The 17489-nt window shown below is 42.2% G+C and overlaps 1 protein-coding gene across 4 annotated transcripts in view; it reads left to right on the forward strand.

Annotated features, from left to right (window-relative positions):
- Positions 1–17489, forward strand: part of SPTBN1 (spectrin, beta, non-erythrocytic 1) — a 137745-nt gene that overhangs the window by 105671 nt on the left and 14585 nt on the right. For all 4 annotated transcript variants that reach the window (XM_014962415.1, XM_014962416.1, XM_014962417.1 and 1 more), the window contains 11 exons: positions 3320–3410; positions 7337–7483; positions 9352–9615; positions 10323–10547; positions 10762–10851; positions 11135–11413; positions 12626–12756; positions 14079–14283; positions 14429–14803; positions 16479–16723; positions 17141–17279. In XM_014962415.1, coding sequence (XP_014817901.1) covers positions 3320–3410; positions 7337–7483; positions 9352–9615; positions 10323–10547; positions 10762–10851; positions 11135–11413; positions 12626–12756; positions 14079–14283; positions 14429–14803; positions 16479–16723; positions 17141–17279 — 2191 coding nt within the window. The remainder of the gene's footprint in view (positions 1–3319; positions 3411–7336; positions 7484–9351; positions 9616–10322; positions 10548–10761; positions 10852–11134; positions 11414–12625; positions 12757–14078; positions 14284–14428; positions 14804–16478; positions 16724–17140; positions 17280–17489) is intronic.

Here is a 17489-nt window from a genome sequence, read left to right on the forward strand (position 1 = left end):
CCCAGTGCAGCTGTCCCTGCTTTGGTGACTTCTGCTGCTGTTTCTGCCAGCCAGGGGGAAAGCATTTTCTCCTCACACTCTTCTAAGAGAAAATGGAGGGGACTGCCTTAGTCTACATGCCTAATCCTGGCCCCTTTAATTCTGCAAATGACATTTAATTTAAAGACAGTGGCAGATCTGACTCAGATTGTGATCTGGTTTTGTTTTTCATCAGCTTTGTATTTGTGCAACTTTCTGCTCAGCAGAGAACAGAAGTAATTTTTGTTCTTGCCCATTCAGAAAAGAGAGTGCCTCTTGTTTGCTGGCATACCTAAAGAAGCCAAAACTGCCTTGTGTAGTATTCTTAGCAGGCAGTTGCATTCACGCTATGTCTAAGATTTATTACTTCTGCACAGGCTTTGAAATCCACAGGCTTATAGTTAAACCACAAGTGTTTTTGTCAGTTTTCAGGGCTGTTAGCATTCTTGGGGGCCTCTGGGAAACAGCATGGTAACATTGTGGCACATTTTGGTGCTCTGCCCTTGGATTAATTTGGGTCAGACACTTCCTTGTGCTGAACAGATGTCATTTTCCTGTTTTGGATTCTTCATAATGTTGCCACAGAAGGAAGATGCCCCCATGTTTTAATGACTAGGGTAGATTCCCTATACCCTCTTACCATGTAGGTCTGGCTTAGCTTGGACTTTGGATCTCAGATTGCCTCTTCCTTGTATCCATAGGGAAGCTGCATCCTTTTAATGCAGCCCTAGATACTGCTACAGTGTAAGTCATACGTGTGATTATTTATGTAAACAGGCACGTGAATTCCAAGTCATTCTAAATAACTAGAGTCTGCAGAGCAAACTCTTTTGTGCAAGTGTGAGATTTTCTTCCAGAAGCTATTTCAGCAAATTATTAGTAAGAAGCAGTCATTGACAATCTTAAGTGTGATAGGGTCTGAGTTTCTGGCCCTTCTCTGCCACGTATGTCTCAGAAGAGCAGGATTTTCATAGTGATGACTGCAATCAACAGTTGAAGAGTATGCTTTGTGCTTTTCTCTGCCCCCCAGTGATGGCTGAGTGCTTGTAGCCTTCAGCAGAGCTGCAGTCCAGCCTGTCCACCGCGCCGACATGTCCATCTGGCTCTCTGTGGTGTTTGGACTAAGTAAATTCTTAAGGCTCTTTATTCCCATAACATCAATTTTATGATGAAAATACAGGAATTCCTGCCTGTTCCCAGCAGTGTACATCCTTAAAATACTACTACCACATCTGCAAGAATCCAGTTTAAACCTTGTTAAAATTGAGCCCTGTTCTTCAGAGAACACTCATCTTTCAGTCTCACTCTAGATCATCTTGGACAACCAAACAACCTTTGACAGTTAAATAGCTCTATGTGCCAAAGATCATATTTGTTATGCTGAGGACAAAAAAGAAAACAAAATCCCCCCCAAAACCCCCAAACTCCCAAAATAAAGCCATGTCATCATCTGGTTTTGGTTTTGGAAACCTGCATGGTTTCTCTTCAAAGTTCTTGACGTTATTATTTCCAACACTCTCTGGGAGATATTGTTGTTAGCTTTTTTAAACTCAAGTTTTGTCAACATAAGAACTTCCCTACTTACTCTTAACTCTATTCAAATGTGTCATGAAAATTCTCCTTTTAATTTCACAACTTGTGTCCTCTCCAGAGTAGATGGGTCTATAACGTAATCTAGCCTTAAATCTATGAAATCACAATGATAAAATCACCCAAGCAATTCCTTGCTTCATTTTAGCAACCTCAGTAATGCACTGTATTTGCCCAGGCATATAAAAACCAGACAAGAAGGAGTGGAATCAAACCCAATGATGTTAGCTGTGTTATAGAGCTTTTTCCTAAGGCACAATTTATGTTTCCTTTCCTTTGTGCTCTCTCAGCTAACACCTGTCAAAACGTCAAGATTACCTGGGTTTAGACTCCAGCCCTTGCTTTGATGGTTACATATGTCTTCCTAGCCATCTGATCTGTAAATCAATTTTCTTGACCTATAGCTTGCCTGGTTATTCAGAGGGAGCTGTTGAGACAGAAGAGAAGCGGTTTGTAGTCCTGTAAAGGGTTTTCTCCTATCCTCTGCCTACAGACCTTTTGCTTTTACACAATACATATCCCTAAGTATTCCTTGTGTTTCTGAAGTCACTGAGTTTGTGCCAGCTTGCTCTGGTAACTTACTGTAGATCAGGAAAAGTGGTATCTTAATCCAGTTGTACTCATCAACGTGTAATTTAGTCTTCTACAATATTACGAGCCTCTGGATATTTCCACTAACATGGATTTATTTAGCTATTGCCAGTATGTGCTGAGATAGTCATATAAATTGCCACCCCCTAAAATAATGTCCAACTCTCTATCCCTCTTTATCTTAGGTTACTACAAGGGGCAATTTCCTATTTACTATTTCCCTTTAAGAGCCTGTTCAGTGAAATATGAACAAATCTAACACAATGAGCAAAAAAAAAATTATCTTCTTTACTCTGCCTTCTCCATCTAAATTGCCTCATAAATAATGAAAGTACTGAAGCACAGGGGTAACTACTCCCAATTAAGCATGATTAAGAACATATTCAGAGATACCTTGGGAATCAGCTCTTCAGGCCCCATGTCCATTTGAACCCACCAAAACCTTTGGGACTGCCAGTTTGAGTCATCCTTCAAGGGATGAACCATTATTGATTAAAAATAGGGCTTCTAGACTAACCTTTTCTTTTCTTCTGTCTGCTCTTAAATGCTTAGGAAAATATGTCCCAGTGTGCATAAAGCTGCTATTTGTAGAAAAACACAAGTGTGTTGCATGCATTGTTTGTTAGATGCAGCATTTGGAAGGTTATATAAAGCACTCCAGCTTTGTTCAGGAGAAGGAGGTGCTGAGCCATAGCCAAGGAATGTTACAAAGAGCAAGTAAATGCTTTGCAAGAGCCATGGAACATGCAATCTTACTGTCGCAATTTTGAAGATCGTTTTCTTATGTTTTTTGGCAAACAGTCTGAACTTTCCTGTGGTCTTGAAATTAGTGGGCCAAATGCTGGATGTGACACTTGTGAAGCTCTATACTGACTTCAAAATTTTCCTTGTGTATTTAACTAGTCACAGAAACAAGTAGATTCTAACTTGAGTAAGCACATTAAATAACACATGCATATCTGGGCTTCAAAAATGCCTTTCATTTGAAAGGCAGTAAGAGACACACACCACCTACTTACTCAATACAGGTATCCCAAAGAGGCTGCAGAAACAAAGGACAGTTTTGCATGAAATGCCTACTTAAAGTTTTTTTCCTCTGCTGTTATTTTTTTTTTACTAGACATAGGAAGAACCGTGAAGCAGCCAGTGAACTTCTGATGAGACTGAAAGATAACAGGGATCTTCAGAAGTTTCTTCAGGATTGTCAAGAGGTAACTTACGTCCTTTTGCTTTTACTGCTAAAAGCTGCATCCTGCAGAAGACTGTTCTTACCCCATATTTTATGAGGACTGGAATACTCAGCCTTTTGCAGTCAAGTAATCCAGCAGTATTTAGTGTGGAGTAAACAATTCAAAAAAACACCACCCAAAACCCTACAAAAATTAATCTGTGGTTTTTTTTTTTTTCTCATGAACCGTATTTCCTTTTGTCATCTAAGCTAAAGACAGGGAAAATTGCCAAAAGCAGTGAAGACTTTCTGCTGTGTTATATATTGATCATGTGGAATCTGGTGGGATTAGCACTGAACTTATTAAGAATTTTGTCTACAGCTGTATATATGGATGTGGGCTGGTTCAGGAAGTTTCAAGCGATTTCTACAAAACATTAGTCAGAAGAATAGGAGGTTAGAAATAAGAGGGGAGTGGGATTAAACTGGACAATTTTTAATGTTTACACTGAAGGCAACATTTTAAAGTTAGGAATAGCCTTGTTCCTAGCATGAGGAATTAATCAGAGTGCATTAAAAACTAGCTATCCTTATCTGAAGCCTGTAAAGAGACCTGACTGTGACAAAGCTGTGCTTTTAAATTCAAGAGTCAGTACATTATCTGCACATCCTGACCAGCTACTAGAGACTGGGAGTCACTGCAGTGTGTCTGAATGGAATTGCCTGACAGCTGAGGTTTCATACAAGAAACAACCAAAACGATGATCATAAAGTGGGCAAATGATGTTTACTGCTTGGTTGCCTAGATGCAGTCTGTTTTCCTGCATTGCGTAAGCTAACCACGAACTTGGCTTAAATTGCCCCTTCCTGGGTAGTGAAAATGTGACAGATTAGCAAAAATTCTGGTGTTATTAGCAGCAGCTTCTTCCTTCCTCTCTAACATCACTGGTACAAAAGTGCCCTGGCTCTTGGAGCTCTTCTCGCATCTGTGTCAACGTGGTTGTGTTCCCTGGGACCTGTTTTTTTCCCCCTATAATGTTGAAAAAAAAAAGGAAAACATAAAAGCTCTAGTGTCTGGCTGCCTGAAAGCCTTTCCTCTCTACTGTTTCTCTCCAGCCACTGAAGCGTGAGTGTCTCAACTGTACAGTTCAAAGACAGAACTTAAAATACCCAAATGTTACGAATTTCTGCAATCCTTTCTGAGAGGACATTAGCCTTGATGATAATTGAATGGTTGTTTTCTGAGAAGACAGACATAATGAGACTTAGAATTTGCATTAGTCTGATTACAAAGTGCCTACTGATACCTCCGTTGGGCTGGAGGAATTGTGTGGTGGATCACCTCTGTCCTGCAGGATGGATGGGAGCCAAGGGGATGCCTCACCCTTTGCTTTTTTGTTCCATCACGCTGATCATGAAGCTGAGAATGATTAGAAGCAGATTTGAACCAGCCCCTTTCCTCATCAGTGACTCCATGCTGAAGCATTATTGTAGAGGTGGCCTCTTGCCCCTGGCTCCTGCCTGCCTCTGGCTCCCGGGCAAGGCAGTGAGGAGGGACAGTGGCGCTCGAGGAGGTGGCAGGATGATGTTCTAACAACAACTCAGCAATGATAAACCTTTCCTCCAGGTCACGGGTGAGGGAAAACGGAGCAGATTTCCTTCTTGTTAGTAGTCGGATATGCTGTCACAGGTTAATCCTGGGGTGTTGCTTCTTTTGTGTTTCTTGCATTCATAAATTATGAATGTGTTAACTGAATTTGCTGAGTGAATGAAATAAAGATTGACAGCAGAAAGTCCTGAGAAGAGATAAATTTTGCCATTCAGTTTTCTTACGCTTCCTGCTTTTTGACAGCTCGCCTTCAAAGAGATTAAAGCTGATCTTCCCTGTAAGTGCTTCGAAGTCCCAGCGCTGTGTGGGCTAGTTTCTCTAGGGATGCCAGAGGGAAAGCAGTTGGTGAGACTCCCCGTGTCAGAAGTTTTCTGCCTCTTCATGGAGTGTGCCGGCAGGTTTTGTCATGCAGCACGGGCATCTGTGAACCTTAGTCCACAAGATAGGCTATGTCAACTTGGGTGTTTGCAATGTCTGGAAGGGCAGTCAGTGCTCTTTCACCTTCCCTTGGTGCTCGGTCGGATTTACAAGGGTTCTGTCTCTGCATTTCTCTTAGTTCGTGTCTGGTTTTCAAGGTGGTGTGTTGCAGCCTTCTGGGAGCTGAGAGCAGAAACCACATGTATACATGCAAAGGATGGGAGAAAGCCTAATAGCTAGCTCTGCTGGCATTAACATAAGGTTTTCTGGAGAAAGAAATACTTGCAAGTGTCAATCTGAGGCACCGTTTTAGGGAATTATTGTATTATTTTTTAGATGTACTTCTGCACTGAAGGTACTGGCTTACAGTGGCTATAGTGGTTGCAAAATCCAGATTTTAATAGTCACCCCTTAAATACTTTCTTTGCCCTTCTGTGTTATCAGAAGGAAAAAACCAACATTGTGAGAGTCAGAAATGAGGGTTTTATCCTGACAGCCGTTGCCCGTGTACCACGTATTGTCTGTGTATCAGTTCATCCCATCTGTTAATAGGGACAATACCACCTTCCCTTGGGAAGCACTTTTAAATCCTCAGAAGATTAATGCTGCAGCTGAGTGAAAGCAAACAATGAAGGACGAGCAGTGCAAAGAAGTCTTCATTAATGTGAGCGTTTTTCTCTGTAGACTTAACAGCAAGATCAGAGGAGGAGTTTCTTGGATTGCTCTGATAAGTGTTCCCTTTTTGTGGAGCTTAACAGTGCCTTTAAGGGACAATTTTAAAAAGGCTTGAGAATGCTAAATGCATCTGTTGTCCTGTATTCTGAGCACATAGCAGAGAATTGGCGAGTCTCAGCCGTGATCTGTTACTCCTCTTGTCAGGGTGCTTTCTCCACAAGGCGGCATGTGTCATTGAAGTGGCATTCTACAAACAACACTTAGATTTGTTTTGACATTTTCTGCTTGGGTAGGCGACTCTAAGTATGCAGAAAATGAATCTTTTTCAAACATACAAACATTCATGTGAATGTGTTTTTTATCCGTACCTAAGGGATAGATAAAGCAGGCAGACCCACCCTAGGAAGAAATTTGATGTTGGCTGCTATGATCATTTTCGTGTTCTATTTGTCCTTGGCAAATAGGCTCTTTTTAAGTATTGATTTTTCTCTAGTGTTGGTCTGGAAATTGTTCTGTGTGTCTTTGTATTTGCAGAAAATTAGAATTAAGTCAGTCTTGGACTTTATATAATGGGAAAAGGAAAGTCTTGAGTACCAAAACCCTGGAGATTGGACAAATAAACTTAATTATGTAAACCTGTATAGAGAAAAAGCTATGGGGAAAAGGTACAAGTGTGGTGTGAATTAATGGTACAAAACCCTCTCTATTCTTGAGGCTTCCGATATGAGTAGAAATACAGAATTTTTCATTCGGTGTTGCCATGAAAAGTTTACCTTGGGGCTGTCTAATTCTGGAGACTGCCTTTTCCATGCCACTTCATTAGTGTGTACTTCTGCAATGTCCTCAGGAAGTCAGTAAGGCTCCACAGAGGTGTGGTGATGACATTCGAGTCCTCATCCTGAGTAGCACACTGAGTAATGTTGCAAGGGAAAAGAGCTATGAAAATACGCTGTGACCATTAAGTAGGACACATGTCCCTGTTTCTCTTGCTGTTGAGCTGGGCGGCACCTGTGTTTGATTTTGCTCATCGTGGAGTTGATTCCTTTCTGCTTTGAGTCATGGGTTATTTATATAATGGAGATGGAAGCTTAAATGTAACTGTTAAAGAGGTGGATCCTTGAGTGAACCCTGAGTAAAAGCAGTCTCTGAATCTCACCCAGCTCTTCTGTAGAGGCATCTCTTTATCCTTGATCTGGAGGCATGTTGATGTTTTGCATTATTTCACACTACAAATGTTTTCACAAATACCTGTGTATTTTCCTTTTCAGCTCTCACTCTGGATTAATGAAAAGATGCTTACAGCCCAGGATATGTCCTATGATGAGGCAAGGAACCTGCACAGCAAATGGCTGAAGCATCAGGCATTTATGGCAGAACTTGCATCCAACAAAGAATGGCTGGAGAAGATTGAAAAGGTAACTAAAGAATGTTGAAAAAATGCCCTCATCTTTGCCAGAGATGGTTATGCACTGCAATGAGATATCTGTGCAGAAATGGTTCTTGAGACATCTGTCCAGCTAAGGCAAAAGCAGATTTCATTACGGTAGAATAAGTGTCTAGCACATTGTGTCTCCATCTAACCCACTTTATTCCTCATTGATGTTAAATATTTTTTATCCAAGACGTTCTCAAGAATAGTCATTGGCTAAGTTGCCAATTTAATTTTGTCTAGTCTTTCTTATCTATTAGGAGGAAGGCATAACCTAGTTTTCATACCCAAAGGGTGAATGGGGCAAATATTGTGATTTGAGCTAATAAGTAGCAGTACTTCCTGGGAAATAACTGAATGTAGGTGAATAACTGAATTTAGACTCCCATGCTGCCATGCTGGTTTTCATTCATTCAGGACTATAATCAGGCTGCCTTTCCTCATGCAAAATTAGTGCATGAGGTAAAGTACAGCCAGTTTTGTGATTAATTAACATTCACAGCTCTGTATCAAGTTACTTTGAAGACTTTAATATGCTGTGATGAGCTGTACTTTTTTTCCCCCCTTTCTCATGTGCGGCTCTGGAACATTCAGGAGTTCTCGTCTTTAGCTCTGACAGTGGGTTTCTGTTCAGTGTAAGTTAGCTTAATTGCTCATTTCCTCTCCCACTTTGGCACTCTGTATCCCATTAGAGGCTTTTCTGTGATCTGCAAATAGCAATACCCTTTAATGGTGTAATTAGAAGGCTGCTCCTAGTACTGGAAGTACATTTTTAGTGATGCTAATACATCCTCATGCTTTGCCTCTGAAAAATCAGATTGCAGCAAAGTACCAAAGTTGTATATGGGTGTATATCACTGTATTAACGTTACCAGTGGTCACAGCTATTAAATGTGCTGGGGTGTGAATAGGGTTCACATCTGAAAAGGTTTTTCCCTTGTCAGCACCACCCAGGTGCAGAGGTAGAAGTATAATTAGAAGTACAGAAAATATTTCCAAAACTAATACAATCTTTGTAAAGGCAGAAAGATATCTTAATTCCAAGTGCTCTCCTGGTGCTAGCTATAGGGCTCTTGCTTCCCAAGGAATATTGTTCCTCTCTGATGTTAGCTTAGACCCACGGTAATTCCTATAATCCATTGAGATCACTGTCTTCAGTTGCACAGCTCAGTTTTGGTGCCATAAGCTCCCTCTCCCAGCGTTACACTGGGTCTTCATAACTCTTGGAGTGAAATGGCCCGTAGAAGCTGGACGCACAGCTTGTTCAGCTGCAGCTCCCTCCTCCCTTGTCATACGAGTGGCATAGGGCAGCCTCCTCCACTGTGTGTGCAGCTCCCCAGGAGCTTCCCCAAAGGAACATGAGCAGGAGGGAAGAGAAAGGAGGTGTTGCCTTGCCAAGCAACCCTTTTCCTGGCAACAGAAAGACCTGGGAGCTGATGTTCTGGAAGGTGTCACTGGATAATTGGAGATATAAAATGAGTGGTTGATGCTGCCAGCAGATGAGGAATCCTGAGTGCTTACTAAGTCCCCAGGAGCTTCCCCAGAGGAACATGTGCAGGAGGGAAGAGAAAGGAGGTGTTGCCTTGCCAAGCTCCCCAGGAGCTTCCCCAAAGGAACATGAGCAGGAGGGAAGAGAAAGGAGGTGTTGCCTTGCCAAGCAACCCTTTTCCTGGCAACAGAAAGACCTGGGAGCTGATGTTCTGGAAGGTGTCACTGGATAATTGGAGATATAAAATGAGTGGTTGATGCTGCCAGCAGATGAGGAATCCTGAGTGCTTACTAATCCAAATAATTGAACCAACAGTCTGTGAGTGCTGCTGAGGAGGTACCACTCTGTTCCACTTTGATTTGCAGGAGGGAATGCAGCTCGTTGCGGAGAAACCAGAGACTGAAGCTGTAGTGAAAGAGAAGCTGACAGGTCTCCATCAAATGTGGGAAGAGCTTGAGTCCACTACCCAGACCAAGGCTCAGCGTCTCTTTGATGCAAACAAGGCAGAACTTTTTACCCAGAGCTGTGCTGATTTGGATAAGTGGCTGAATGGTTTGGAGAGTCAAATTCAGTCAGACGACTACGGAAAAGATCTCACCAGTGTCAACATCCTGTTGAAGAAGCAGCAGGTAAATGGAGCGCAGGTTGCAGAGCGGGCAGACAGCAGGTACCTGCACCCAGAGGAACAGATGGGGGGATCCTTTCAGCTCAGAGATTAATTTATTTGCTTTTCTTTTCTTCCTGTTGTTTCATGTATCTTTAAGAAGAAGCAGAAATACACCCAGAAACAAATCATCTGTAAATTTCTTGATGCAATCTCTCCCTTATACTGCCTTCCTTCCCCACATTAATATCTCTATTTTGTCTCCCACTGTAGTCTACCAGACACGGGTCATTCCCCCTCTGTACATGGCTGCCTGCCTGTGATTCAAACTTGTCTGAAGCTGGTCGGTCCCTGATTCCTTGCTATTAAGGCAGCAAGGAGTAGCAAGGACAGCAGGGAGCAATGAATCTCTTGCATGCCATTAGCTGTGCTCCAGAGCTGTTCAGGGTGACTTGTGAATGCCTGATAGAAGATACTCAGGTGTGCTCTTGGCCAAATTCACCATTTGCACAAGCAGGCAGAGCTGAGGGATATCAGTGGGTGGCCACAGTTGTGAATCTGTGTTTAAGCCTTGTTCCTTGCAATATGAATGCTACAATAATTACTTATCGGGCAAATCCTTACTGATCATCATCTGTATTTTCCACTTATGAAGCTATTGACCTACCCTAGTTGTATTAACTCCTTTTACCATGATTTTCACACAATTTTTTTTGCCATTTTTCTGTTTAGATGCTAGAGAATCAAATGGATGTTCGTAAAAAGGAGATAGAGGAGCTGCAAAGCCAGGCAAAGGCTTTAAGTCAAGAAGGGAAGAGTACAGATGAAGTTGATGGAAAACGCCTTACTGTAGAAAAAAAATTTTTGGAATTGTTGGAACCTTTGAATGAAAGAAAGGCAAACCTGCTGGCCTCCAAAGAGATCCACCAGTTCAACCGGGATGTGGAAGATGAAATTGTGAGTATAAAAGAAATCCTGTTCCCCAAACACTAGGAAAATATCACACCTGTTACAGAGCTATCACAGGAAGAAACCTTTCACTCGTTGTCTCTCAATAGCACGTATGAGTAATGCTGCTTTTTGCATCTTGGGTGCTCCAGCCTCTCTCTGCTGCCCTAACTGTGTCTGGGGTTGCTTGAAATCAGATGTGGTCTTCTTCTTTTACTTGCAGTTGTGGGTCGGAGAGAGGATGCCTATAGCTACATCTACTGATCACGGACACAACCTACAGACTGTGCAGCTACTAATAAAGAAAAATCAGGTAAGTAGGTGCTGTTAGAGCTCCATACCTCTTATTTCTCCTTGGTGCTGACTAATTCAGGAAGGAAAGGCGTGGGGTAAAATGATAGGTGCTTGGGTGGTGATGTGCTGGGGGGGGCAGTGTGACCGCTGGGTGGTGACACGTTCAGTGAGGGCACAGCCCCAGTTTGTCCACACGAGCTGATGGGTATGTGTTTTGCTGCCCCTCCAGAGTTAGAAGCTCTGACTGGCATTTCTTTTTTGTTTGGTACAGTGTCTCATCAGTCTGCTTTTCTCTCCTGTAGACCCTTCAGAAAGAAATCCAGGGACATCAGCCTCGTATTGACGACATTTTTGAGAGGAGACAAAACATCATCACAGAGGGCAGCCCTAATGCCGAAGCAATTCAGCAGAGACTTGCAGACTTGCAGCAGCTGTGGAACCTCCTAATCGAGGAGACGGAGAAGCGCCACAAGCGCCTGGAGGAGTCTCACAGAGCACAGCAGTATTACTTTGATGCTGCCGAGGCTGAGGCCTGGATGAGTGAGCAGGAGCTCTACATGATGTCAGAAGAGAAAGCCAAGGTGAGCGGCTGCGCAACGACACTAGTTTGGTTCTAATTGCTTAGCTAGAGGGGTGCAGGGGACATAATTTAATATGTCGCTAGTGTAATGGTAACATTAACAAGTTTAATTCCCTTGTGAAACCTCAGGTGATTATCTCTTCTGTCTATTATGGTGTCTCTGAGGGTGTGGAGGGATAGGCCTTGCTGCACTGAGTCTGAAGCATCCTCAGACTGTGGATGGCAACTCTGTGCCTTCCTTTGCTGTAAGGTCAGAGTTACCAGTACAGTCTAGTTAGGTCAAGTTTTCTATTAGTTTTGAATGACTGGGAGCAGCACAGTGCACCTGTCTGTGAAACACTGATGGTCACTCAGTTGATGCAAGTAGTCGTCAGCTTTTACTCCTCTGAAGTGAAATCACAACAGCATCAGACCATACCAAAGAGTAGGTGATCTTCTATTTTTCAAGGAGGTGTTAGAGTGCTGTATCTTATTTGTTGTTTACATAAGTATACTGCATTCATTGCCCTGATAAAACAAAACTCAGCTTTGTATCACTATAACATGTTCCATGGGCGTTCAGTCTTCAGTTAAAAAGGATTTGTTTTCTTTTTTACATCTACACAATGCAAATAAAAAGGAATATTCATGCTAATAGTACATCATGAAAAATATTTTAATGAAAAGGCTTACTGACGATACCCGTTAGCATTGAGAGTTGGGGGTTGTTTTTCTAAATCATTACAGTGCATAGAAAGTTTTGATCGGAATTTCTCCAGGCGCTTTGGTGGAGAATCCTTTGGCACGGACTCTGTAGGATTTCTTTTCTTTGACCCAGGCTGTCTTTGAAAAGCCTGACAAGTGATGTGCCTAAAACTGTTCCAGTATCTGAGCTCTGCACAATCACCAGTGTTGTGTAAACACACAAAGGTTTCATAGAAGAGGAAATTCAACATGCTTCATGCACAGCTGATGTAATTTTGTTCTGCATCCCAGAAGGGTTGTTGCGTTCACTCTTTCACTTGTTATTTTGCCTTCTGTGGGTACCATTTGCTGTCAACTTAACTATTAATATACCATTGACAGAACAACTTGTCTATAAGCTCTACTTTGGAGCAGTATTTCATAAATCCTTCTGGCTACCACTTTTTGCTCACACACCAAGTTGAACTTGCTGTGTGGTGTCTTTCTCTGGAGTGGGGGACTTGACTGTCATTTTCTGTCACTGTTACAGGATGAACAGAGTGCAGTGTCCATGCTGAAGAAACACCAGATTTTGGAACAAGCTGTAGAAGACTATGCTGAAACTGTGCACCAGCTTTCAAAAACCAGCAGAACTTTGGTGGCAGATAATCATCCAGAAAGGTATTAACTGCTGTTTTAAATTGGATTATGCATTCTTTTAGTAGTTCAGTCACTTCGTGCAGTAGCTCTGACACAAAAAGACTACAGCAAACAGTAAGTAGCTCAGAAGAATGTACAGAGAAGAGGAGTTCAACCTCATTCAGTTCAAGATGCGTGTTGGACCACTCTGATTTGGCTAGAGGTCAGGGTCAGTATTTGCAGCTGCTGATTTCTGGAAAGTACTAGACACCTTCAATGAATGTCTGTTGTTTCCTTTATACAGGCTAGCAGTGTCAGGTCTGCCAGCACTGCTGAACCTTACAGAGGCATAGCAATACTGAGAGACAACTCCCTCTTTCAACTAACTTTTATGTCCAGCCTATAGGGTCACAGTCCCTTATCCTTCTGCCTATAGGGCAGTGCTCCCTAAGATTTGTGTCCTCTCTTTGAGATTCCGCTAGAATTAGAGGTTGGAATCTGATGCTTTAAACATAGATACATTAACATCTTGGTTTTGGTAAATTTATCTCAATTCTCATAAATGGCTTTCCCTGTGGGAGAGTTCAGGAAGCTTAAAAACTTTGCTGTTTTGCTGTAAGAGCTGCAGCTAAGCACACAGAGTTCTCCATTAGCTTGGACTGCAAGGCTGATTTGCCTACGGGAGCGATGCATTTAACTGCTCTGCTTTGCAGATAGGAAGGTAGAACTATCTTAGGAAAGACACTCTCTGCCTCTGGTGGAAAAATTTTATTTAACTCAAAATCACTCTCTCGTGGTCAATGATGATTTCTGAGGAGGGTGGATTTCCTGACTGAGCTGACTGAGGACTGGAATGACATAATCAACTTTACAAGGCAGAGGGAAGGCAGTTTGACAGGGCTATACAGATCAGACAAAATACAGGCAGAAGATACAGCAAGTAGAAATATTAATCCCTTTTGGAAATGCTGAGCTTTAGGTCGTAAGAAACCCATGAGTACTTCTGAACTTTGAAGCAGAATTTAAATGAAAGTGAAATACCACTTGTCTCAACAGCTCAGTTCCCGCCTGTAATTTTGGGAGAATACTCTGCTGTGATCTGTGGTCAGACAAATGGGAAGCTTGGTTCCCAGCTTCACTCTCTAAAACCAGGGGGGTTATATGTCCAGCTAGTGCAGTCAACTCTGCCGGCAGAAGATTGGCCCATGTGTCTGAGTCCAATTTGTGCACGCAGCAGACATGTATTCTGTGGATTAAATACTCCAAGAGTCATTTTTATTCCTTATAGGTTTTCTTTTTTCCCATTTCCTTTTTTTTTTATTTTTAAAAGATGAGGAGGATTCAATGCTGTCTGTTTTTTTCAGCGAGCGCATCAGCATGCGCCAGTCCAAAGTGGATAAACTGTATGCAGGCCTGAAGGATCTTGCTGAAGAGAGACGGGGCAAGCTGGATGAGAGACACAGGCTGTTCCAGCTTAACCGTGAGGTGGATGATCTGGAGCAATGGATTGCTGAAAGGGAGGTGGTGGCAGGATCCCACGAGCTGGGACAGGATTACGAACATGTAACAGTAAGTTCTATGGAGGTGGCTGCAGCTCGACCTTCCATTTCTGGCTGCTGCACACAGTAGATGGTTAATAGGTGGCTGGCTTGATGGTTTGCTCAGGTCAGTCTGTAATTGCAATGCTGCATGAGTCTGTTTCTCTGTGTTTCAGATGCTACAGGAGCGATTCCGAGAATTTGCCCGAGACACTGGAAACATTGGACAGGAGCGTGTCGATACCGTTAACCACATGGCAGATGAACTCATCAACTCTGGACATTCAGATGCTGCAACAATTGCAGAGTGGAAGGACGGACTCAATGAGGCCTGGGCTGATCTCCTGGAGCTCATTGACACCAGAACACAAATTCTAGCAGCCTCTTATGAACTGCACAAATTTTACCATGATGCCAAGGAGATCTTAGGACGCATTCAAGACAAACATAAGAAACTACCTGAAGAGCTTGGTAGAGACCAAAACACAGTGGAGACACTACAGAGAATGCACACAACATTTGAGCATGATATCCAGGCACTCGGCACCCAGGTGTGTAGCAATCAAAAGGTGCTGTCTGGGCATAGGAAAGACGCTGGGTATAGGAACCTGAGCTGCAGAGTTCTGCTGCTGGTCTTGGCTCCTCTGAGGCTGGGAGAAAAAGTGCTGCCAGCTGCTTTCCAAGTGTTTTTCTGTGGGAATAACTTCACCTGCTTCATTTTCTTATCTGTCTTCTGCTTCTCTGTGATTGCATTCGGTTAACTAGTTGATCTAAAATAGAAATCCATAAGTACGCAGATTTCTGGATATGTAGGTAATTGTTTAACATCATTCCATTTCCTGTCCTTGGTTGAAGAAGAAATCATAAAGGCAGAGAACTTCTGTAGTGATTTAAAGTGGCTCCTGACAGTGTCAGCCTGCTGTGTGCGTAGGGATAGAGAGACACGAGGGTAACACACTTTAGCTCCTCTGAGCTGACTTGGTTATGAATATGGGAATTCTGACTTAAATATTTCCTTTTATTATGCTTCCAAATAGCAGTCTGAAGAGATTTAAAGTACGTAGTCCAGGCTAACGTTTTTTAAAGTGGTCAAACTCGATCTAATTCTGAATCTTTTGAAGCCAAGGTATGGTAAATAGAAGGCAACAGCTGTTCATACAGCACACAGGGGATTCTAAACCAAAAAACAACGTTCAGCTGCCAAAACGAGAATTTTGGAAAAGAAAATGTTGCTTAAGGAATTGAGGAATTATGACTGGCTGCATTTATCCCAGTAGATTGGAAAAGATAAGTTTTATGGCCAAGCTGCCTGCTGATTCTTGATTATGTTGCAATTGTTTATGCTACAATAAAGGGGGTATATTTCATTTTCCAAGTGGTTCAGGTTCAGAAGCTGTAGATTTATACACAAAATGGGAGAAAATTACAAAACACCAATCCCAGTCTCTCAAAAAGGTAATTATAATCAGGGCCTAAATGGAGGAATATGTAATCATAGCACAGAGCTGTGGTGAAAGCACTTAGGATAATTTCAAGTAACACAGCTAGAGCACCAAGATGGGTCATTATGACAGTGGCCTGATCTCTGTGCCTGGAGCTAGAACGCTGTTTAATTTGGTGTTCAAATTTTTTTGTTGTTATTAGAAAAGAGCTAATAGAATGGTTCCTGGCTTGGAAATATGTCAAACAGTCAAGAAATAGTATTTGAAATCCTAAGACAGAGTTTGAAAGGAAGAGAGGTTTCTAATAGTGATCTTTGAGTTTCCTAATGTTCTAGTGTTTGAAGTCATTATCTACATTTTTAAAAAACCTCTTGGTCATTAAAATACTTTTTTTTTTTTCATAATCTGACAGACTCTTAGAGTAATGGTTTTGTTACAAGAGGTCCTGAGTGGCACTGAAAATTTGTTGATGGATGTGGTCCCCATTTGACCTGACATTTAACAGTCCTTTTTTGTTGGCACCTGATCTTACAGGAGGTTTAGGCCGTGGCAAATCTTTGTTACTTTGGGGGCCCCTTGACCCAACAGTCTTCTCTAAGAAATATTCTCAGAGGGATATACTGTCTTAATAAAAGGACAAACCTTTTTAGTATTGACAGACCATATATACTTGCAGTGACTTTAGAAAGCCATTCAAATGATGAATTAGCAGCTAAAATTTCCCCGTATTTGTGACTCAAAAGTATCTAAGTGCTGATGCATTTCTCTCATAAAAACACACCAGGTAAGACAGCTGCAGGAGGATGCTGCACGCCTTCAGGCTGCCTATGCTGGAGACAAAGCTGATGACATCCAGAAAAGGGAAAATGAGGTCCTAGAAGCATGGAAGGCGCTGCTGGATGCCTGTGAGGGCCGCAGGGTTAGACTGGTGGACACAGGAGACAAATTCCGTTTCTTCAGCATGGTTCGTGATCTCATGCTTTGGATGGAAGACGTTATCCGACAGATAGAAGCCCAAGAAAAGCCAAGGTAATGTGAAGTATCTCTTCTCAGTCAGAAGATAAGGCTGCAGGTCAGTTGAGGAAAAGACTCAGTCTCACTGAGCCAAAAATTCAGAGGGAGGCTGTCAAAATCTGATGGTGGCTTTGCACCTTGCTTTTGTGTGTTGCTGCCCAGCAAAGGCTGGGGAATACTGAAGTAATTGCAATGTAAAAATGTGTTCAAAGAGATTAAGTCTCACATTCTTATTTATTTCATCTCTGATTCAGACCAGAATAGTGCTGTTCCTAAGGAAATGCTGCTAGCCATCTTGCTTCCTGAACTACAAAGACAATCTAGGAATTGAATTTTTTTATCATACAGTTCTGCGTTAGTTTACTTGTTTGAAAATGTAACAGCTGTTAAATCTGGAATATATGTTTCTGAACCATGGACTGATCATTTTAGGGATGTTTCGTCTGTTGAACTACTAATGAACAATCACCAGGGTATCAAAGCAGAAATTGATGCCCGAAACGACAGCTTCACTACCTGCATTGAGCTGGGCAAATCTCTTCTGGCAAGAAAACACTATGCATCAGAAGAGGTATTGTGCTTCCTGAATGTATAGCTGCAGTAGTACAGCTGGCCTGTGGATTTTGCTTCAGCTGGTGAAACTTGCATTGTGTAATCAACAGATTACTAGGCCGTGTGTTTATAATGACAAGCAGTACTTCAGGGACTGTTCCACTTACTTGCTATTGTGAAATTACTCTATAATTTAACTCTGTGAATTCACTTTGGGTAGCAGAGATGG

The sequence above is a fragment of the Calidris pugnax genome, unplaced genomic scaffold (genome assembly GCF_001431845.1).
Source record: "Calidris pugnax isolate Ruff unplaced genomic scaffold, ASM143184v1 scaffold147, whole genome shotgun sequence".
In the NCBI taxonomy this organism is placed as follows: Eukaryota; Metazoa; Chordata; class Aves; order Charadriiformes; family Scolopacidae; genus Calidris; species Calidris pugnax.